Source organism: Melozone crissalis, unplaced genomic scaffold, assembly GCF_028551555.1.
Source record: "Melozone crissalis strain CALT ecotype California unplaced genomic scaffold, PUWL_Pcris_2 ptg000027l_1, whole genome shotgun sequence".
Lineage (NCBI taxonomy): Eukaryota > Metazoa > Chordata > Aves > Passeriformes > Passerellidae > Melozone > Melozone crissalis.
The window spans coordinates 25,081,322-25,104,062 of NW_026535805.1; the positions used below are offsets into that span (position 1 = coordinate 25,081,322).

The 22,741-nt window shown below is 48.1% G+C and overlaps 1 protein-coding gene across 1 annotated transcript; it reads right to left on the minus strand.

Annotated features, from left to right (window-relative positions):
* Positions 1–8,039: 8,039 nt before the first annotated feature.
* Positions 8,040–15,184, minus strand: RHOU (ras homolog family member U). Its single transcript, XM_054280202.1, has 3 exons — positions 14,860–15,184; positions 14,076–14,134; positions 8,040–11,035 (listed from the first exon to the last, which is right to left on the minus strand). The coding sequence occupies exons 1-3, from the start codon at positions 15,182–15,184 to the stop codon at positions 10,580–10,582; spliced, it is 840 nt and encodes a 279-aa protein (XP_054136177.1). The 3' UTR covers positions 8,040–10,579.
* Between the last annotated feature and the right edge of the window lie 7,557 nt (positions 15,185–22,741).

Here is a 22,741-nt window from a genome sequence, read left to right on the forward strand (position 1 = left end):
ACCTAAACTCTCCTTCTCTTCACATAAGCAGTCCCATCTGCCTGCTCAGAAAAGCACACAAAGCTAAGACCTTTCTAAGCTATCCAGAAAGAGCTTAGAAATCCCACCTCTAAGCGTTGCCAAATGGATCACAGATAAATCAGGTCTTTATTTGTGTCAAAATGCAGCCCAAAAGGACCAAACAACATCTAATTTTTATTAGCAGCTATAAAAAAGTGGAGGCATGAATTGCCTGGGTGCAAAGCTTGCTGGAGGAGAAGTAAAACCAAAAGACTTCAAGTTGAGTAAAAACTGTCTGGAAGCATATTTATTCAATAAATTCTGTCTCTTCTTTTTCTCTTCATATTTCATGATGCTTCTCTGCCTCACACAAGCCTAATGCTTTAATCCTGCTAAATATTTGCAAATTGGCACCACATCAGATCAAGACAATAGAGGGGGAAAAGCAAAGCGATGCAGGTCATGATATACGTCTTATTACAGAGATAGCATTTCACAAGATTAAAGAGGATTTTCTAGGCAATGGAGACAAATCCAGCACCAGCTTTATTGAGCAAACGTTGCAGATGCTTCACCCGTTAACATGTGGCAGTGCAAACAAAGGAGATTATCTCCTTTTCCAAATGAGCACCATCAAAGCTACCATTCCATTTATTACACATTTCCCCACTCAAGTGTTCACTTTTGAGAGGAGACCTGCAGGAGGCAATGGAACAGCCTTTGAAACAGAAGCTCCAGCCTACTTGCAGCATCAGGGAAATTATCAATCTGGAATATTGCTCTTAGGAATAAAACCACCATCCAGAATAGGAAAAGAGAAATGGGGGAAAAAGAGCAATGCCAAGCCCTTCCATTATGGGGATTTTATGGACAATATGTCCTGAGAACCACTCTTGTCAACCCAGGGAGACAAAGCTGTTTGTAAACACCAGAATGTGCTATATTTTTGTCACCTTTATTCCTAATCATCAGAAACAGAAGCGCCTGGGTGAGAAATACAGAGTTTTAGAGGAAAATGGGTAGGAAGCTGTGCAGCAACTGCTCTCCTCCAGTGGAAACACGCCTCTGATGCTGATAGATTGGACTGCTTGTGTTAAACCAGGGCCCTAGGAACTAGCACTTCCTAGCCTCAAACACCTTTTTATCCTGTTCATTACAGAAATGACAACATCAGCACTGTGAAGAGCCCCAGCCATCCCAGGGCACTGCTTGGTTGCAGCTCAGACCCTGCCCAGTGCCACTTCCATTTCTTCCACCACTCTCTCCTCTCTGGTGTTCTGCATCCAAAGCACAGGTCAATATTTCAAGCCTCATAATTGTTGAGACCCCAGCTGCACAGAAAAGTGACACAAAGGACCCATAAGAAAGCTGCTGGGACAAGTGGATTCACTTTGAACTGTGGCAGATCAATGAGGATCTGGGGCTGCTGCCTGGTCAGCCAGTCCTGGTTCACGCCACAAAACTTTACTGGCAAATGCAGCCTCCAGTCAGAACCACCTGGTTTCAATTAGGATGGATTTGTGGCACTTTAAAGGGGTTTAGTGACTGCTTTAGCTGACCCTTCAGATGAAGAGCTCCAAAAATCTGGCCTGGATCTCTAACAATAATGGTGCTTATCAAGGCATCCTTCCATCATCAGGCTTTCCAACTACTTCCCGTCTGTTATTTTTCATTAATATTTTGATGTTTTCTCTCCCAAAAGCATTGAATGTAACAGTTGCTTCTCTGGATTCACAAAGGTAAAATGCCTGATCACATCCCTAGGCTGCTGTCTGCATCCTGACAGTAAGCTCCCAGTGCAAAAAGGGGAAGTTTCACCTCTAAAAATTCAGGTTAGAATCCAACTTGCTGCTTTTGCATTTTCCTGCTAAAGGCAGCAGCTATAATAATATGATTCTCCATTGTTTCCTGGCCTAGAGTAACAGTGTATCAAGTGTCCCCATTGCCTGAAGTCAAGCAACAGCAGTTGTGTATTGCTGAAAATCTGGGATCACAGTCTCCCAGAAAATTAGGAATATTTTGAAATTACTGGGCCAAATCTGCTCTCTGGGTTGCCAGCATAAATGTCATATTTGCACAAGTGCCAAATTTATGATGGGAACATTTTCAATGTAATTTTTACAAAATGTAATGAGTATCCATTCTAACTGGGCAAATGACATGTCCTGCATAAAATATTTGTCCAATGAGTCAAAATAAGTTTCAGTTATACTTTGAAGAAGGACATGAAGGCCTCTTTCTCAAAGAACTTCAGCAGGAGAACATTATTTTGTACTGCTGCTCTGCCTCCCACCTCAGGCACCACAAAAAATTTGTGGCCTCTTAAAGGCAAAGTGCAACTGGAGATTAATGCAATCAGACTTGGAATAATTATAAAGGTACTTGATTTCCACAGGGTCAGTGATCAGTGAAACTATCGAACAATCCCTGGTGAGCTACCCACCAAAGTGGCAAAGACTTGTGTCACACCTGCCAGTCTTGGCCAAGGGTACTGGACCCCCATAGTAGTGTGGTGCAGGAGGAAATTTTCACTATCTGTGTCCTCCTGATGGAGGGCATGATGCAGAAAGCAGTCATTTAACTTTCATGTTTGTCAAGATCATAGATCCATTAAAATTCTGGATCAGAAGCATCCCTGGGCAGTTTCTCCTTGCTGGTAGCACTCTCACAACAGACTATTTCCCATACGTTCACACAGAGGGTAGATACTACAATAAAGAGTAACATAATGGACCACATGGACAATATGGTCTGCTGGGAAAGTGCCAGTCTGTCTTCTCTGAAAGGAAATGCTTCTGGAAAGCTGCTGCTGTTCTATGGGGTAAAGGCATTTTTGGGGATAAGGGAGGTCTCAAGGACAGGATTGATGGATTTCCAGAAAATTTTAGATAAAGTTCAACACCAAACTTGTTGAAACACCACCAGTAAAATATTGGGCAGTACCAGGAAGAGTGCTGAAGAACAAAACATGAGATTATAGACTGCCTGCAGCTCTGCTGTCTGCCCTTCAGGATTGGGATGGTGGGGCTGGGGTAGACTCAAAGGGACAGAAGACAAAATGGTTGACAGGGTGGAGAAATTCTTCTATGAGGGGATGTTATATAAAAGCTGTAACTTTTCAGATGAGAAGGAAAAAAGCAAACACAATGGTGGAGAGAAGGTAGTCACTTGAGTCACTGTGACATTTTCCCGGTCATCTGGCCACCTGCTTACCTGTAAACTGCTCTTCACCACCTCCGACAATGCTGGAGCTAGAGATGGTGTCTTGGAATGAACAGGGGCTCTGTTTTAAACAAATAAAAGCAAATATGTTTTCATATAATACTTCTCTACACCCAGAGGTGTGGGACCTCTGGGCCTGGCTGTTCTGGGCAACCACATGAGCAGCAACAGCCACATCAGTGAGGGAGAAGGCAAATGCATGAGTAACAGCTCCATGCAGATACTGAAAGGATGAGGGAGGGATGTATTCATGACTACCTCATTCACTTGCAGGCTTGAGTCAGATGCTAGAAAATTGATTGATTTAAACTTTGGAACCTGAGGTTTGGCATCACTTTGCATTTTCAGCTTAAACCCCTGCATATCTTCTCAGGTGTCTGCAGCCCAGGTTTTGGCCTCCTTCTGGGTTACCCAGCCTAGATAAACATACGTGCTGTTAAAGCTGTTTCCAGGAACGCCTTCCTCTCCCTGCAATCTCTTATCTCCCAGAGGAGATTGTCAGAGGGTACTTCAAAGCCCTTTGAAAATGGCCAGGGCTCTGCCTGTAGCCCAGCAGATACTGGAGCCCTCACCCCCAGAAGTCAACAGCCGCCCCTGCATTGGAGCAGCCTTATCACCACCACAACAGCCAGCAGCAGGAGAGACTTTACCCCTCACTATCACCACCCAATCTTCTTCAGTCTTTGCTCTGCAACACGCTGCCATCATCTCCCCAGATTCACCCGGGTGGGTTGTGGAAGATTACACGAAAACAGCAGAAAATAAAAGGAGCGGTTTTTCTCAGCCCTGAGGAACAGGGGAGCCTGGAGCCTGCTGAGCTTGTAATTAAAATGTGGAAAGGCCATGACAGAGCTCAGAAGATGGAAGAATGGGACACAGGCAGCAGAAAAATGCTGAGCACCAGGCTTTGGGCAACATGAGGTTTTGAATTAAAAGTAAGAAAATTGCCTAGGGGAATGCGGGGGAGGGGCGGCTGTGGAAAGAGAGGGTGATGGAGCAGGGGCTATAGTCCAAGCACTGCCCTCAGATAAATCTTGTTCAGCATGCCTCCACTGTAAAACTATGAAGTGTAGTGAGGCAGAGGAGAACAGTACAGCTGTTTTATGGTGCTATTATCCCTGCTGAACCACGGAGGACCAAGTGCCTGCCAGGACAAATGGCAGGACACCATGCATGCAGTTCTCACTCCATCAGCAACTTGAAAATGGAAATGCCAAATATAAAAGTCACATTTTTGCTTTGAACTTGTTTTTTTGCTACTGTTAACAAGCATCTCAGGGGCTGGCATCACTGGAACATGCTGCCCAGGGAAGTAGTGGAGTCACCATCGCTGGAGTGATGTAAAAGATGTGCAGATGTGGCACTTAGGGATGTGGTTTAGTGGTAGATGTGGCAGTGCTGGGTTAATGGTTAGACTTGATCTTAAAGGTCTTTTCCAGTCTAAGTGATTCTATGACCAGGCCAGGTGGCCACAGAGAGCCCAGGGCGCACACATGGCCAGGGATGTTCCATCATGATAGGAAAAGTAGCAGCTGTCTGGACAAGGACCATGCTTTGTCCTATGTCATATTTATCCCATCTATATTAACCCAAATTTGTCACTGCTGCTAAAATGACGCTCCCAGAGAGAGGGCTTTAGAAAATTGGAGTTACCTGAATGAGTTGTGGATCAGGAGTGAGAAACATCAGATATGTATGTGGGAGATTCATCCCAGGGGACCACAGAGACCAGCAAAAGGCTGAGCAGCAGGAGAGGATCAGTATTCCTCCCTCCCAGTGAAGCCAGGGGGAAAGTGCTACAGAGAGGCAATGTCTCTATAAGTGTACCTGCAGTGCCAGAAGCTCAACAGGAATCCCTGCCTGAGTCTTTTTCAGGCTACATAAAGTTTTACAGGTCGGCAACTCTGCTGACCTGGGTGAAATGATTCCTCCTTTGCCTCCAAATAATATCAGGATCCAACCGAAATGCACAGACCAAAGGAACAAGGGATGCCTGGGGACACTCTCCAGCACTGGAGTCTGAAGCAGTGTCTAACACAGGTCTCCTTCAGCCAGGAGAGCTCCTCAGGTTGGAATAGTCCCTTGCAGATCAGCAGGGCTGCTCCGCACGTTTCCTTCTCTAGACACATTTCCCTTGCTGAATAAAAAGCTGCTCCAAGCTGAGGTTTTATGCCTTTTTTCATACACATCACGGATCTATTCATCCTGTTAAAACTGTGGAGAAATAAATCAGCAGTGCTGAAGAATACCCTGCCTCAGACAGTAAAATTCATTGGATTACACAACTGCTTGCTCTCCAGGTTATACATAGAGGTCTGCACTAACTGGGTAATGAACAACCCTCAACCATTATATTTTCCTGCTGGCTGCCAGCAATGTGGGAAGCTAAGGCTTCAGAAGGTCTCTTTGGATCTTGGGGCCCTGCTGCTGGCCTGAAACCCGTCCTGCTCTTTCAAAAACATTAAATAGACTGGGACAGTCAGGCTGATTGATGCCAGAGGTCCACCTCATCCCACATCCTGTCTCTCGTCAGCATAGATGCTTAAGGAGAGAATTTAGAACCAAGCAAATGCTGAGTGATTTTTCCCTATTGTGTACAGTGATTTTTCCTCCCAGCTTCCAGCTATCCCCAGCTTTGAGGCTTCCCAAAGAAAAGGCTGTATTTTAATACCTAACAGCCCTCCTTGGGGCTGTTCATTTCCTCATGCATTACTCTAATTGTGCTTTTAATCTGCTTATGACTAAAATAGGTAAAAGGAGGGTCTATCACTCCCCCTTGCCCTGGAGTCCCTTTGCCAGCTCTCCTGAGGTTTATAATGTCTTACTCTTTCCTGAGCAGTTGTTTTTCCTCTCTCCTCACCTTGCTCCATGCCAGGGCAACACTAAAGGCAGAAGCTGAGATCTCTTCTGTGCAAACCCCTGAGCACATAAATTACTAGAGCTCAGAAAGGTTGCTCAATTGTAGGGCCACTCACATGCTTCAGCAAGGTTCAGTGTTTAAGCATGATACCTATGACAACATTAGGTCAGCTCCATGTGGTCATACAAAACCCTGTCTCCTGCAGCACTGTCCCCCTCTCTGTGGTCAGTAACTGGTGTCTAGAAAAAAAATAAAAAGCAAAGTGAGAGTGTGGTGAAGTGTCCTTACAGACGCCTTGTAAGGACAAACTGTCACATTTGTCAATGTCTCAGCTCTAGTCAACCTTCAATCCTACCCTAGAAGCATCTGCAACCCACTAAACACAGGGGGGGAAATGGTGTGCATGCCTTTTTTCTCCATTAACAAAAAAAACCCAGTTTGTATTTTTCCTAGCAGTTTAATTTCATATGAAAGTTCCTCTCTTGGGAACTTCCATCCATCACAAACCATCAGCTATTTCAGCATTGCTGAGAAACCTTAAGTACAGTGGGCTTACTTCAGTAAGCCCTTATCAGCCTCAGCTGCCAGCCCATCCAGTATCTGAAGCAGGGCAGCTGAGGGAGCCTTTTGATCACAGCACCACACCCAGGCACCAAGTCACCCTGGGGTAAAGGATGACCTGAACTGCCTTAGCCTTGTCCAGATGCTGGGCTGCATGAGACAGCAGCCTGCCTCAGCAGAAAATCAATGCTCCACAGGTAGCAGAGGGATTTTTGTGCCAGGATTTGGCAAGAGCAGGTTCTGGACTCTAAGTTAGCACAACCCCTTTTCCTGCAAAGTCAGCACACAAAGGTGGGGTGCCTTGGTCTCCAGCCAACACACCCCAACTCCACTCCCTGCAGCACAGGAACCCCATGGAAGCAGTCTCTGAAGGCATCACCAAGGGCATTGGTGACTCAACAGCAGTATCCCCAGAAAGGAGCCTGCTGGCAGGCTGGCTCTCAGACAGGGCCACTGTGCTGCAGGCACCACCAGGTGAACCAGCCTCCCAGCACTGCCCAGCCTGGCACTTAACAAAGAGGAGAAGCCAAGGCTTTGTTCCAGTGAGGAATCAACCATGAGAAAGAGGAACTGTGCATTGACCTGACTTCACGCGGGTTGTGTGCATTCCCATGGTTGAAAATGCCTTGGCCTTATAACCCAAGAGACAGGTGGCATGGGAGGGACACCTGGTATGCCATCCCCAGCATGCTGCTCCTCTCAGCTCCCAGAAAAACAAACACAAAGGGGACAGGTTACAAACCTTGGCTGGTCCAGAGCAAAGCACCCTCTCTGGAGCAGGACACCGGATCCATGGCAATGCCTGGAGGTCTAGATGCTGCTCCCCACTCAGCTAACACAATGGCACTGAAGGGTGGAAGGCTTCTGTGCCACAGCCATGCAGCTCCTGGGCACAAACAATCTCAAACCTCACTCGCCTTGGCCCTGGCATGAGGGATAGGACCCAGGAAGGAGTGGCATGACCTATGGTGTCAAAATGGAGAAGGCTCTGCTTTTCCAGAAATGCCCTCTGGCTCCCCCAGGGCACATCTGGCACAACATCAGCAGGCAAACACCCCAGTTATGCTGTGCTCCCTGCCACACACCCCACTTTCAGGGACAGGCACAATGAGCTTGTCCATGCCTCACAGGGCCACAGCAAGATGCTGCGCTGGCAGGGAAACAGAAAGCTGGCCATTGTACCCTTCCCACCCAGCCCAGCCCCTGGGGATGGGACAGTGCAGAAAAAGGCTGTATGTTCTGGGCAGAGGCCTTTTGCTGGGGCACTGGGAGCACAGTCCCAGTATTTTGCTGGGTATTAGCCCAGGTTGGAACAGTCCCTTGCAGATCAGCACGGCCAAGGGACTGCCTTCCAGCCTCCTCGAGCACGCAGCAGAGGCAGACACACACACAGGTCAGAATTTATTTCCAAATACCTCATTTATATCATTCTCACATGAAATATTTCTTTTGGAATATAGCCTACACTTAGAAAACAGAAGAGAGTTTTTTTATAAGGCACATCAGATTATAGACTACATAGAGGCATCTCCCCCTCATTTATGCTTGTAAAATACTGGTAATTTTAAAAGCAAGATTTCTAAAACCTAGACCCTGTGTAGCCCCATGTAGAGCAGTATCCATAGAGTTATTAGACCTCAGTTTACACACACCTAGTAAAGGGCTATAACAAGTTGTATATAAATCACATCTTCAGAAACAGTCACAGCTGGCTACATTCAAAAGTAATGCTACTCCAGACTATGAAACAGGCTGCTTATAAAGTATAACCTACTGCTTCCAGTTCAGCATGATACCAAGCAGTATGATCTTGCAGAGGAAATTTTATTATTTTTGTAAATGGAAGCTGCTCAGATTCAAGCCTGCCTCCTCCTCAAACCCACATTTTTGAGCGACTGAGACTGTTTTTTACAAGGAAGCCAAGCACCCAGGAGAAATCTAGCTTTGTTTTTCTCAAAGATGTTGGCATGACTGCATATCTGAAATCCTGTCAAAGCATTTGAGTAAGAAATATAAAGGCTCAGATGTTAACTTCAGGACTAGTAAACATTAAACCATTACCAACCAGATGCAACCAAGTCAAAGGCATCCAGTTTCTGTGCTATGGAAACTCTTTTTCCAGGCTCTTCCAGTGCAGAAGCCAACATATTTTTATTGAATTAGGCCCTAGGTAAAGATTTCCATCCCATTTTCAAGTTTTCAGTGATGGAACATTACCCATTCTGCAATCATTCTTCTGTAGAGAAGGAAAAAATACTGTCTGTGGAGCCTATGCCAATAGCCCAGAATCCATTTACATAGTGTCATTTTCCTTAATGGGCCAGGAGGTAAACTGTGGTCAGCTTTATCAACTCAAACAGCCCCTACAGTTCTTTGTATCAGACATTGATTCATTTCTGATGAAAAAAGGTTCTGGCCTTCTGTCACTACAGTTTAGTTTAATAATAAGGAAAAGGTCACTTCAAGGCTAGGGCCAAAGGGAACAAAAAAGAAGTATAATTTGATCTTGAACTATCTAGAGGAGGGAAAAAAGTAATTGTGGCCATAAAAAAAGCAGACAGACAGCACAAACTAAATGTCCTCTGCAGAACAGGTTTAAATACTGACCCTTGCAGAGAGTCACATTATCATTCAGGTCTCTTGAACTCACTAGAACTGCAATTAGGCTGAGTTCAGTAGGAACCAGATTCAGTCAGAGAACAGGTCACACTCAGCTCTATGTTGATCCCTCAGCTACATTTTAGGCACATTTCAATTAATCTGTTGGACTGATCTGAGAAAAAAAAGGGATTATCAGTTGTATTTTAGGGATGGCCTCAGACAATTTCACAACTATGAGCTTGGACAAGATTCAACCACAAGTGACTGTTGCCTTTAGAAGGGAAACATTAACTTGGTTGGAAACAGCATCATGAAGAGGATGCAGCAGCCTCAGTTTTTGGAGTCCAGTTTGTTATAAATCTCAATCTGCCTGATTTGTTATTTGTTTAGCAGCCTTAAAAGGTAAAATGGGGCATCCTGGAATTCTTGGCTGTAGACTTAAAACCAGATGCGGTTTATATGGTGCTGCACAGGTATTTGTTACATTGCAAAAAAAAAAAAAAATTAAAACCCCAACACAACAGTATTTACATTCCTTTGAGCTGAAATAGATGAACTGTCGTCATGTCTGCAAAAACACAGAGGAAATTGCCACTGCTCGAGGTAGCGAGTTAAAAGCTTGGTCATGTTTTTGGGCTTCCACTCGGCTTCCTGGGAAAGGCAGGGGAAGGAGGACAGAAAGGACTTTCTGAAAGTCAGGAGGTAACAAATGAGATGTCAGCTCCATAAGGGATTAGGTTCCCTCACCACAAGCTGAAGGTATACCCATGACCTTTTTAACCATGGCATTTGCGTATAGATTACACCTCTTGCATACCCTTTTAAAAGTGATCCCTAAGAGCACTGGCTTGGGAAGACACAAAGAGAGCAGGAGTGGGGTTTAAAGCTACAAATGTCAGTTAGGAGGCACAGTGTTATTTTTCCCTTTGATCGTCCGCGTACAGAGCTCCACATTTCCACCGTTGCTTGTGCGTTCCTCCTGCAAAGCCCTGGCAGTGAAGGCCTCTGTTGTGCTCCGCCCTGTCACATACACCTTACAACAGAAGAAGCTGAATCCTTTCGACAAATCCTTCTATGCTCACAGACACATGGTGCTTTTTTTTTTTTCCTTAACGAGAAGGTCTGGTCACAAAACCGGGTGCCAGACCTGATATATAGCAATTATTTAACTAAGAATCCTTCTGCAATCCTCAAAAGGGCAACTGAGTCATTCAGTAGCAACATATACACATACATACAGATCTACACTATACACTCAAGACGACACAAATTGAGATTTCAGCTAATATAGCCTCTATTGATTTCCTCAGAGCAGCACTCCGGTCCTTGCAGCCCCTATACAAAACAGCAGTACTTTTTCCACCAGGATTTGGAGAGGTTTTTCATCTTGTCTGGAGTCCTACATTTGGATTTCTTTGGTTGCTGCTGGGTATCCGAGTACTGAATGCCAGCCACGATGGCTGCATCAAAGACCTCCTTGAGGTTTTTCTGAGTCAAAGCGGAGCACTCGATGTAGGACACGGCTTTTATTTCCTCAGCACAGAGCTTTGCAGCCTCCTCTGAGACTGGCTTTTCTTTGCACTTGTCCAGCTCGATGAGGACTTTGACATCCTCCCGGAGGTCTGACTGTGTCCCAACCAGGATAATGGGTGCCTTGGGGCAGTGGCAGCGGATTTCGGGAACCCACTTCTCACTCACGTTCTGGAAGGAGGAAGGGCTCACCACGCTGAAGCACAGCAGGAAGATGTCCGTGTTGGTGTAGCACAGAGGCCGGAGCTTGTCGAATTCATCCTGCACAGAACAAAACCATGTTAGCACTCCACAGAAAGAGCAGCTCCAGCCCGCCCTGAGCCTTGGTGAAGCTGAGGACCACCTGCCACTGCCACCTTGACAGGCACCCCAAAATGGACACCCAGACCACTCAGCAAGGTGTGACCCATGCAGAAGCCACCTGTACCCTGCCTGATGTCCCGTGGCTGCCAGCCAGCGGGCATCCTGCCACCATCAGGCACACAGGACAAAGGTGGTGGCTTCCCCGCGTACCTGAGATTTTCCAACTAATGCTGCAGGTTATTTCAAGTGCTTAAATATTTCCTCTGCTCTTTGTACACAGGCCCTGTGCCCTGCTTCAGCAGAGAAGCAAGCCTGTGGGAAGCAGTTACAGCACAGAAAGGCACAAACTGAAGAGGGAGAGAGCACTTTCTCCAGACCCACCTCTGCCAGGGTGAGTCAGTGAGCAGCTCTGAGGAGGAGCACCGTGTACCTCAAAGCTGTTCTGCTGACAGACCCGGGCAAGGGCAAAGCAGATATGCAGCAGCATGTATACCTTTCTGGGTACCTTTCCTGGAGTCGGCTTTTAAACTGGTAACTACTTAGCAACATCCTCCAGGATATGGGAATAATTTCCCTGCCATTGTGCCCAGGGATTTAAATCTGATGGGAGCAATAATGACTTACAATGTGCAGGCTTAACATGCCAATGGCATAGAGTAAGAGCTTTACCTTTCCCTCCCACCCATGCCACATCAAACAAACTGCACAAGGGCCTCCCAGCACTACCCTTCTGGTTTTTTTCGTTTGGTTTTTTTTTTTTTTTTTTTTTTTAGCGCAAACTCCAGCAAAGCAAGGCCCTTTTTCAGCTTCAGGATGAAGCCACAAGAAAGTCAAACACCTCATGACACCTCATGGTAACAAAGGTGTGCTGATCCTCAGGGAAGAATGCAGCTAGAAGCAAGGGTTACTCCAGGCAGGCTGCTTTTATGCTGACAGCAGGATAAAACCAGGGTAGCAGCCTGGACAGGTAGGATTTGCCTCAGCGGCAGTGACATTTAATTAAAATGGACCATGTTCTCAAATGCTTGGAATTGAAAAGGCACAGAAACATAAAGCTGAATATATGTCTCAGTTTACTGATGAATTGCGAGTTGCATGTTAATTTTTTGAGATGTGAAATTTTCCTTTAAAGCCTCTGGAGACCCAGCATATGCAGTTTAAAGCCCCCTGGAAGCCTCAGGAACCTTGTTCTGCTCAAATGAATTTTTTGCAGTAGTATCTCTGAGAGAGACAGACATTTATAAAACACCAGTCAAAAAAGCAAGATTCATTGGCTCTCTTGATTCTCAGACTGAGCCTCAGAGGAAACCAAGCTCTCACCACTTGGCTCAAGAAAAACCCCACATTTACTGAGAGATGCTGCTGTGACCAACAAGGCTGTTTGCAGAAAGGCACCTTGCCATGTAATTGCCTCTTCTTGCCACATGTGAAACCTCAAAAGGGCTCAATTCAATGGGTTTGGAAGCAAACCCTAGATCTGATGGGTTTTTACTAAGATGAAACAGTTCCCTTTATATCCTAAGTACACTTCTGCCATTTCAATGGTAGGTACATGGCCTGCAGGGATTCTACACCTCTTCGGGCTAGTGATGCTGAAACAGAATTTCCTGCTGCCTGGAGTGTTTTTTTAGCTCCAAATTTCAGCAGCCATCTCCCAGCAACAGTTCGATCAATGTATCCAGCCAGGAATCTTTTTACTCAGGACAATTTCTGTCAGTTTCGATAATCTCTTCATTTTAAAGGCAGTAACTTTACTCATTCCAGCTGCACTTGGGCCACCAGAGCAAACACCTTAACCACTAAGGGCAGGGAAAGCAAGGGGTGACAGGACCTGTTCATCCCTCCTGCAGCTTGCAGCTGCATTTCCACAGGCACTGCATGTCCACAGGCTGTCACCCGATGCCAATTTCACCTGCCATGCTCTGCATATGAACATGCACAGCCAAGACTGTTGCAGTACCACCCCATCTCTTCAGTAGGACACAAAATCATGGGACAGTTCTGCTGTTTGACTTCACATCACTACCTGCAGAGGGCTGTTTGTAGGATTTTAGCTCTGCTTTGTAGGGCACACTGCTGTCTACTACTGCATAGCCCTTAAAACTCCATTCCTAACTAGGGCACCCAGTTATTACTCATCTAAATAGGTTTGTATGTTAAGACCACTGAGATTTTTCAGCGTGGTTTTGGTGAAGGCGTAGACCTAGATCCATAAGACCCTAACTCCCACTGCCTTCAAATGCAGTGAGGTAGCAAAATACTTTTGGCTACTTTTGGTTATCCAGCCTCAACCTCTAGCAAGCAGTGTTGCACACTGCTCAAGATGGTACAAGCCTGGGTCTTCCAGAAAATCTGAGATGGTAAAACATGGGCTTTTTTTATGCATCAGCCAAAGTAGGAGATGAGAGGCATCAGCTACCCTCATCCCTTCAGGTTGCAGATTACAGCAAACCTCAGCTTTGCAACAGCAGCACTTTATAAATGGGTGGGAATGGTAAATATGAAGCCTCCACGGACAACACCCCACAGTACTTTTTTCTCCCTCCAGCTTCGGTCCCTTCAAAAACACAGCCTCTATCTCTGGACACCTACAGATGTGGTTGCTTTGCATGCATATATGCCAAACACCCCAATTCTTGAACCCGCAGTTATTTAGCAAAAATAAAGACAGTGACAACTGCTCAAAGAGAAAACCAGGTGGCCGTTGTATCCCCAATATGTTCAGCCTTTCCAGTCAGGCTAAACAGAACTGCAGCTTGAGCCAGCAGAGCAGCAGCCTGTGCCCAACCCGTATATGGAGAAACAGTCCGTCCCCCACCCTTCAACAGACAGGCAGAGCAGTGAGTCAAGCAGCAGTGAAAATGACAGCCGATAATAACATGATCAAACACTGGGAATACTTTCAAATCCATGAAGTCATTTGCAAGACTACTTTGCGCAACAGCAACAACTTCTCCCCTCCCGCTGTCACTTAAATCAAGTACGTGGCTCCACTGACCTGACCAGCTGTGTCACAGAGCTGAAGTCTCACCGGCTTCCCATCGACAGACACAACAGCTTTTGGAGAGAAACAAGGGAGGGGGGGAAACTATGGTGAATTCAACTTTACATGTTTTCCATTAAAGAAAAAATTTTACAAAGGAAGATTTACCATCCCTCAGCTCTAATAGCCTTTACTTCAATTATTTTAGATTTAACAACTTAGCAGAGCTGGAAGGGAGTCCGTCGCTAACACAAGCAAGCCCTTCAGGGCTTTCCGATTCCTTTTACTACAAGAGATGAGCTAGGCAGTGACGGCACAAGTGCTCCGCAGGCAGCGCGGAGAGCGAGCCCGGCAGTCTGGCACATTCTCCTGCTAGAGGGGTTCAGCTTTATTTCCCCGTACACATTCAGCACGCCCGGGACAAGAAAAGCCCCCGCTGAACCGCAGAGAAACCCCTGCACTTCCCCCTTTGTAAGGGCGAGACAAGGCGAGGATTTAAGCTTGCCCTTTAGGCGCTTCAGACATCCCCGAGAGCGCTAAGCTCTCCACCGGAGGGCTCCCAGTTAAAGCCCGCTGCCAGCCTGGCTCCGTTAGACCGGAGACCGGCCGGTGCTGGCTGGCTGCGATGGCAGCCTGACAAGCTCGGTCCTGCTCCCCATAGATCCATAATGAAATCACCGAACCTGGACATCGCGCCCCCTCCGTGCACTGCAGCCACGGCCCCTGAGGCGGCACGCTCCCCAGGACGGCAGAACCCCCTCCCGCCGCCTCGGTGCCCGCGGCCGCCCCGGTCACTTACCGGAGAAGTTGTCGAAGGCGGTGGGGATGTACTCGGTGGGATACCCGTTCGTGGTGTAGCTCACCACCAGGCTGGTCTTCCCCACGGCGCCGTCCCCCACCAGAACGCACTTGATGCTGCGCCGCGGCTCGGACCCCGCTCCGGCCCCGGCTCCGGCCACGGCCCCGGACCCCGCCGCCCGGCAGCGGCCGCCCAGCGCCGCTCCCAGCGCCGCCGCCGCCCGCCCGCTGCGCACCCTGCGCGGGGGCACCGGCGGCACCTCGCAGCCGCCCGGCGGCACCGGCTTGCTGATGTATCCCGCCTCGCCCTCCTGCTGCGGCGGCATCCGCGCGGCCACGCAGAGCCCCGCGGCCCGGGGGGCGGCGCGCTGCCCGGGGCCGCCGACCGGGGGGCGGCGAGGCGCGGCGGCGGAGGCGGCGGGCGAGCGATGCGGGGTCCCGGCGGGCCGGCAGGAGCGGCGCGACCGCCGCGAAGCCAGCCCCGGCGGCGCTGGCGGTTCCCGGTCGCGGGCGGTGGCGGCGGCTCCCGGCGCGGCGGCGGCTCCCAGCGGCTCTGCTACCGCCGCGCCCCGCGCGCCAGAGTCCCGGCCGCCGGCCCCGCGCCGCCGCGTGACATCGCCGGCGCGGGGAGGAGCCGGCGCAGCGCGGCCCGGCCCGGCACGGCCGCCAGGCGGCGCCGCAGCGCCCCGCCCCACACTCACCGACGGCCGCGCGCGGGCACAGGGGGCGGGCCCCGTCGCGCGGCCGCGTTCCTCATTGGCCCGCTCGCCCCGCCGCGCAGCGCCATTGGCTGGGTCCGACGGAGGGGGCGGTGCCGCCCGGCCCCTCGGGGCTCGCCGTCGGCCCTGCCCGCGGATCCGCCGTGAGGGCCGACCCGCCCCTGCCGCCTCTCCCGCGTCGCGCTCAGCTGGGCGGGAGAGCCCTGCAGTTTCCATGGGTGCTCTCGGCATATATGCCGTGGAAGCCGCTGAGTGGGCTCCCACCTGCGCGCTTGGGGAGGGGTAAACTGGGCTGTGTGCCCTAGGAAAGGGGGCTCCTCATTTTCAATAATTTGGCCATGGAAAGTTTTGCAGTAAAACGCTGAAAATGAAAGGCTGATGATCAGCCTAGTTCGGTTCTCAGTTGGAAACCTTATTAACGCATTTCTTACGGGAGCCTTAAAAGCACCATAAAAATACGAACCACACCACCTGGAGAATCTGGGGTGCCTCATTTGACAGGCAGCAAGTGCATATATCTGAACTTATCCAAATCGGCATTGAGAAGTCTATGGCAGAGTTACGATTTCAGTTTACCATTTTTAGCACCCCTGAGTTGCCAATGAGTCCTGAAGTGCTGCTTCCCCATTTCCCTCGGTGAAGTGGAAACCCATGTGAGGCAGCGCGTGCTACAGCTGCCCAACATCCCATCCGTATTTCCATGGTCACTGGAGCTGACATCTTCCTGCTCCTTTAAACCCTGGAGTGGTGTGGTCTAACCACCGAAGGCCCTGCCAAGGCTCACATCTCATGGAAAAAAGCACCCTGTATAGCTGATCTTTTCCTAAGTGCCCTGGCCTCTTCCATGGGAAGAGTCAGTAGCTCTCCATTGGGCCATGGCTCTTTTGCACATAGACATTTTGGACATTCCAAAGCAGGGCCAAAGCCAAGGTCCTGCCTGGCTGAAAGCAGCTGCAGAACCCCCAGGTTGGATACGCTGTGTGTGCAATTGAAGGGGTAGGAAAAAACCATGTCCCTGTAGCCCCATGCAAGCTCAGCAGCATCCACTCCCTGCAGGGAGCACAGCCAGGCAGGGATGGAGCACAGCAACCAGCAGAGCGTTGAGGCTCAGTGTGACCCTCATGCTCAAGACCCATAGGGGCCATTGACCCTCCTTTTGGGACATCCCAGTCCTGCAGAATTACCTTCCCTTAAATTAACAAAGATGGTGCTGTCACATATGGAATTGGCCCCAGAGAGAGCCATCACAAGGCAACCGGCTACAGCCAAACCCAGCTTCCCATTGGGTGCTTTCCTACATTTGTCCCTCTGCGATGAAGCCTGTGAGAGATCACCCAGACAGCTGAGCTCTGCCAAGGTAGAAGGACTGGAGCAGGAGCCTGCCTGCACTCAGGCTTATACTAAAATACCTGAAATGGCTTAATTCATACCTTTGATTATTTTGGTACAAGTCCTCGAGGGGAAGCCAAAGTTAGAACAAAAGCATTCTATTTTAATTTGGTGTAATTATAGCCTGTCTACCTAGAAAAGCTGAATTGCTTTAGTAATACTACTGCAGCTAATTCCCTAGAGTATGCGTGCAGTTGTGCCGGGATAATGTTAATTTGGCTTATTCTCCTGGGAAAAGGGAAAAACATGATGTGTGCATTGCAGGTTGCTTTGCAAACAGCTGCAGCTGGTTGAAAGGTTACGGCCATGGCAGCTTGCTGCCACACTTGTTCTTGGGTTTGCTGCCTCCATAACAGAGCCATACAGCAAGCATGCTCCACGGCCACCTGGCTGCAAAATCACAGCGTTTCATTCAGTACTGGGTGCCTTCAGCCCTGCAGGGGTTCCCCTGAAAGGCCTGAGATTCCTGTGTGGCTGCTGTGCTGTACTGGTGAGGGAGCTCAGAGTTATCTGTGGTGTGGTAACATCTTGAACGCAACACTGTTTCAACAGTATAAGCTCAGTATTGGAGTGATGCAGGTGACAAATCACATCCCTGATCAGAGTCAGGTACCAACCCCAGCAACCAAAATTGCCTAGATTCACCTTTTCCTTAAAGTGAGACAAAAGGAAAATTGATTAATTGCACAGAAGCTTGTGTCCCTTCTTCTGAATTGAAAACAAATCGCTTTTCAGTGTAACTCTGAAGGTAGTCAGGATCTGCTTAAAACAAGGAATATCTTTAGTAATTTCTGGTAAACTGCATGGAGTATGGAGACTGGATACTGTTATTTCTGGTGCATTTCCTCCCTACTGCTCTGTGCAGGGGGCAGAGCCACAGTTGCAGCCCAGCATTTCATTTTTATTCTGTATCATGGTTCCCAGTGTATGCCTAGCTGTGTCTCTGGACAAGACAAGGCATTGCTGGCAAGAGGCATGCACATTGGGAAGAGGTACAGCTTTCCAGGATCTAGTTCCCTCAGAGTTCATTCTTCAGGCTCTGAGCAGCACCCAAGAAAGTTGTCTCCAGCATACATGAGCTTTCATAGAAAGGCCCATTGTGCCTGAGAAGCAGAGCTGTCAAAAGGAGTCTCCATCTCCAAGCCAAGATTTGTGTTATCCTTCTGCCAGAGCCCAGCAGCTGGTAGTTTTCCATCTCCTGAAATCCAGAGGAACTTTCCACCTCAGGGAACAAGAAATTGGAGAAAAGTCAATAGACCAGATTAGCTTCATACCACATTTGTGCAAGGAAAGAAATAAAAGGAGCACTATAATTATATTTTAACTACCTTTTAGTCTCAGCAGCATCCCATAAATCAGGTACCTTGTTAGTACTGTGGAATAGCGTATGATGCTGGAAGTCAGCCTGCAGTAAGTATGCTGACAGTAAAGACTGCAAAGACTGCAAGCTGGTTGGCTTTGGCCATCTTGGGCAGTGTGTCCTGATATGATGAAGTCATGACAGCAGGTGAATTTATGTCCATTTTGTCCAGTTTTGGCAAAGGGAAGGTGAGCAGATGTACTGCAATCTCTGACACCACACCAGGACGTGGCCCAACCAAGGGCACAAGGATGTGCAAGCCACGTCACCCCTTACTAGCAATGGCAAATGGCAAATTCGTGTCCTGGATCAATGCCACGATGAGAACTCAGTAAGATGCACAACCACAAGGAAAACTCCTCATAAAAAGATGCACAACCACAAGGAAAACTCCTGTAGGTGGGAGATGAGAGGGCGGGCGATATGCACTGGGTGACAAACCATTTAAACAGCACTGAAAGATGATGTGAGAAATCTCCTCATGCAATGCTGCAAGCAAAAAATGCCACTTGTACATTTTTAAACACCTTCAGCAGACAAGTACAGCTGATGCATTGAGCTAAGCAGGCTGCAGTGGGATAGCTATAAGAGTCTGCATTGTTCCTGTGCTCAGGGAGGGGGGCGTGAGTGGATTCAGAGCTGCATGGTTGCCCTATACTGTAATGTACCCTGCTCAGTACAGAAGCCTTTTGTGTGAGAGGATGAGCTAACCGGTTGTTTTGCAGAGGGGGGGCCGTTTGCACCACAGCAGCAAGTCAGAGCAGCTCCTGGGCAGCCCTGGTGGCAGTGGGCTGAGGGGGCAGTGATGAGGGATGCTGTAACAGATAGCCCCTGTTTCCGAGCTTTTGGCCTCAATCCTATCACAGGCACACATCTTACAGGTTTGAACCCAATTGTTTTCAGAGCTCTAAGCTGGGGGATAAACAGGCTTAAGTCCCCATAGGTCAACAGGGTGGCAGTTGTCTGTCTCAGGGCTGAATCTGAGGCATTATCAGCCAGTTCACAGAAAAGCTTTTGCTCTATCCTACATGCTTGTGTTAGTCAAATGTTATTCTTCAAGTAAAATGACAGAGAGAGGAAATTATTTTATCAGGACGTGAAGTAGGTCATTGTTATACCCTGGCTTATCATTTTCCCTATGATACAAAAAATGTGAACGGGATGCTGGCCTTGGAGAATGAAAGCTTTTTCTTTTTTCTTTTCTTACAGAAACTTGAAAAGCTTGACAGGGAGAGAAATGAAGGAGTGAGGCAGCATGCTCTGAACATGATGTGCTGCTTGTTCAGGGGAAGGGTACGGCCTGCTCTGCAGGACTGTCACCAAGGTATTGATCTTTGTCGAGAAGAACAACCCCAACATCTGGAAAAATATCCATCTGTGATGACTCCATCCATTTTTCAAAGAGTTGGATCCCAGTGACTCAACTGAGCTGATCATTGGCAGGCGAATTGGTGAGAAAAGAAAGGGGAAGAATAGGAAGGGAGGGAGAGAGCAAGAAAAGGACAGCAACCCAAGAAAGAAAAGGCAGCTTTTATAAAGGACTGCTCTGGCCTGCTCTGACTCTAGAGAAGTGCCTTTGAGGCTGTTCTATGAGATCTGTGAGGGGAAAGGGCTAGAGAAGTACAAAATACTGCTACTTTTACATTTGATTTGTAGTTTTACAAAAATATGTATTTGCCAGCGCTTTTTTTAGTAACATTTTCAATGTCCTATGTATGGATTTCAGGGTAGTTTTCACTACCTGGGGAGTGGTATCAGTAAATAGCACACGTTATTAACACAATAAACTCTCACCACCCTGCCAGCTAAATTCTGATTGAATTTAGGACAGGGTACCAAAAACTCACAGACAAAACCCGTTGTTGAGATAAACCTGGAAAAAACCCTCACAAAACCAAAACAAAGCACAATTGCTTCAAGGCTCCCCGATTCCTAGTTAATTCAGAAAACAAATTAACCCTAGCCTCCTATCTGCAGTCCCTCTGCAGGAGAACCACGGTGGGAGGTGAGCCCTTTATCTCACTTTCAAAATCCTTTTCAGCTGATCTGGGGTCACAGTTGCTGAAAAGCACTGCATGTCCTGATTTTGTGTGACAGTCACCAATTTGCCAGCTTGTTGAGTAAGCCCCTCACTGCCTTAGGGCTGCCCCATACCCCTCTGGCTTCACCACCTCTCTCAGGGAGAGCTCTTCCCAGGGCTCTCCCTGCTGGCTCAAGCAGTGGACCCAGCAGGTCCCCTGGGCATTGCTGGGGACACACTGGATAAGAGCTAGGTGGTGGCAGATAAATGTCTTGGTAAGAAAAATAGCAAAGATACCAGCTTTGCCAAACATCTGACTGATGGAACTGCCCCTGCCCTGGAATATATTGCATTTCACTGCCCTTCTACTCACTTGATTTTGTAACTATTCTTCTGTTTCTGCCACAGGAGCCCCTTTTTCAGAGATGGAGAGGGAGGAAGCCCAAGAACTAAGCTGGAGGAGAAGAAAACATGCTTGGATAATGTGCTGCACACTGGTGGGAGAGATGGAGGAAAAGAGCTGAGCAGAGAAAAGACAGCTCAGTTTGGGCACATCTCTGAGGAGCCAGAGCAGAGCTGCCTGCACTGGAAACGGGCGTGGTATCTGCAGCACAGGTACTCTTTGCCAGACTGCCTGCCAGCCAGCAGGTGAATCCCCTTATAAGTTTTCCTTAGCTGACACAATCCCACTAATTCCCCAGGTGGACTCCCAATACAGCTGTCAAAATCCTAGTCTGCCATCCTTCTGTTCTTTAAGGGTTCTTTCCAGCAGCTAGGAAAACTTTCCTTTCTCCTATGCATTCCCTTCCCTGTTAGAGCGGACTAGTGAGTAACACCTCTCACTGGGCCATACACATCCTTGTATAAAGGGTAAAACCAGCTTCCTAATGGGACCCTTCACTTTTGTTAACAATGCTGGGACATGAGGAGAGCAGAGAGATCTGTCTGCTCTGCAGGGATGCTCCCACACCTGCTTCTGCACCCTCCCACCCCTGAAAGCTTGGCCCAGCTGATACTTCTGTGCTGATCTGCCTTTGCAGACAGTTTGTCCCATGCATTTTTAGTTGGTTACTCTGAAAGTCTGAAAAACAACAACTGGTCTTAGTGTTATTGCTTTTGGAGCCAGCCACTTCCTCTTGGTATCAAACTTGGAAGAAGCCCATAGCCACTGCTGAAAAGCCTTTTCCATTTCCACATTTAAAAATCTTTTCCAAAAGCGGATGCTAGGATGTCCTTGGTGGGGATTGAAAGGCTTGGAACAAGCAATGCAAGTGTTAGTTTTATTGAAAGTGAGCAGGATGTTCTTTCCTGATAGCTGCCTGACTTTGAGGGCAGGAATTGCAGGAAAGCATCCACAGCTCCAGGGCAGCTTGGCAGAGGAGGAAAGCCATGGCTTTTTCTGTGCTGCATGGTAACACAAAGGCAAGAAAACAAAGAACGGGATTCACTTGGTGTGGAGCAAACCCTGCCATCCAAAACAGCACTGTCCTGGCTCAGGTGTACGAGGGGACTCCCAGGTTCTCCAGCTTAGCTGAACCAGCTAGCCCACATCCCTGCTGCTGGCAGACACAGCTGGGGAGGAGCAGGAACTTCTCAACACACCATGCTCCACCCCACAGTCTGCTTTGGGAGAGAACTGCCAGCAGGTTTGGTGTACTGGAAAACAGTTATACAGGCATTATATTTCTCTTTTCAGGGACAGAATGAAAACTTCCAATTTCCAGGTCTTCAGGACAGCACTTTTCAACCATAATAGATATTCATAATCAGACATAGAAGCCAGGCACAGTATTAGGTTTTCTTTCCCTTTCAAGCATCCCATCTCTTCCTGGGACTCCCTCACTAGCATACAAGGCTGGGCCCAAGAAATTTCAAGTCTAGTCCATTGGAGCTGGATTTTGAAACAAAGAGTTGCCAAAACAGTACTACCAGAATGGCTCTACGAGGCAATCACTTCCACAATGGTTTACTTTCACAAAGTAGTGTTTTCACCAGTCTGGTTTAAAACAGTTTTCTGAACAGAATGAAATTCCAAAGACTTCTTTGCTGGATAACCTTGACAGATTAGTGTCCTTTCTTAGCTGGGGAGGGAGCAGACAGAATTAATGTGCCAAAACCCAAAACTCTACAGGAAAACTTCTGCTGAGTGCAAACTGAGCCTCAGTTTGTCAGTGTTTGAGAAGGGACTTTGTAGATGTCTTGAAGTCCTCAGACTGAAGATGTAAACAAGGGCATTACTGGTAGATAATGTGATCCTGCTTCAAACCTGTTTCGTCTGCTGCTTTACAGATCTCCATATTTTTCACAGAGGGAGTTAGCGCAAGAAGGATGAAAATGCTGAACCTCTCCCAGCTCTGGTAGTTGGGGAGAAGCAACCTAGAGGCTTTGAGCACCA

Bases quoted from the DNA above. Each gene is read 5' to 3' on its own strand.
- RHOU (XM_054280202.1), bottom strand. From the start codon at position 15,184: ATGCCGCCGCAGCAGGAGGGCGAGGCGGGATACATCAGCAAGCCGGTG. The intron at 14,135-14,859 runs GTAAGTGACCGG...TCTCTCCAAAAG, and splicing joins CGCCTTCGACAACTTCTCCG to CTGTTGTGTCTGTCGATGGG. The intron at 11,036-14,075 runs GTCAGTGGAGCC...TGTTCTGTGCAG, and splicing joins TCTGTGACACAGCTGGTCAG to GATGAATTCGACAAGCTCCG.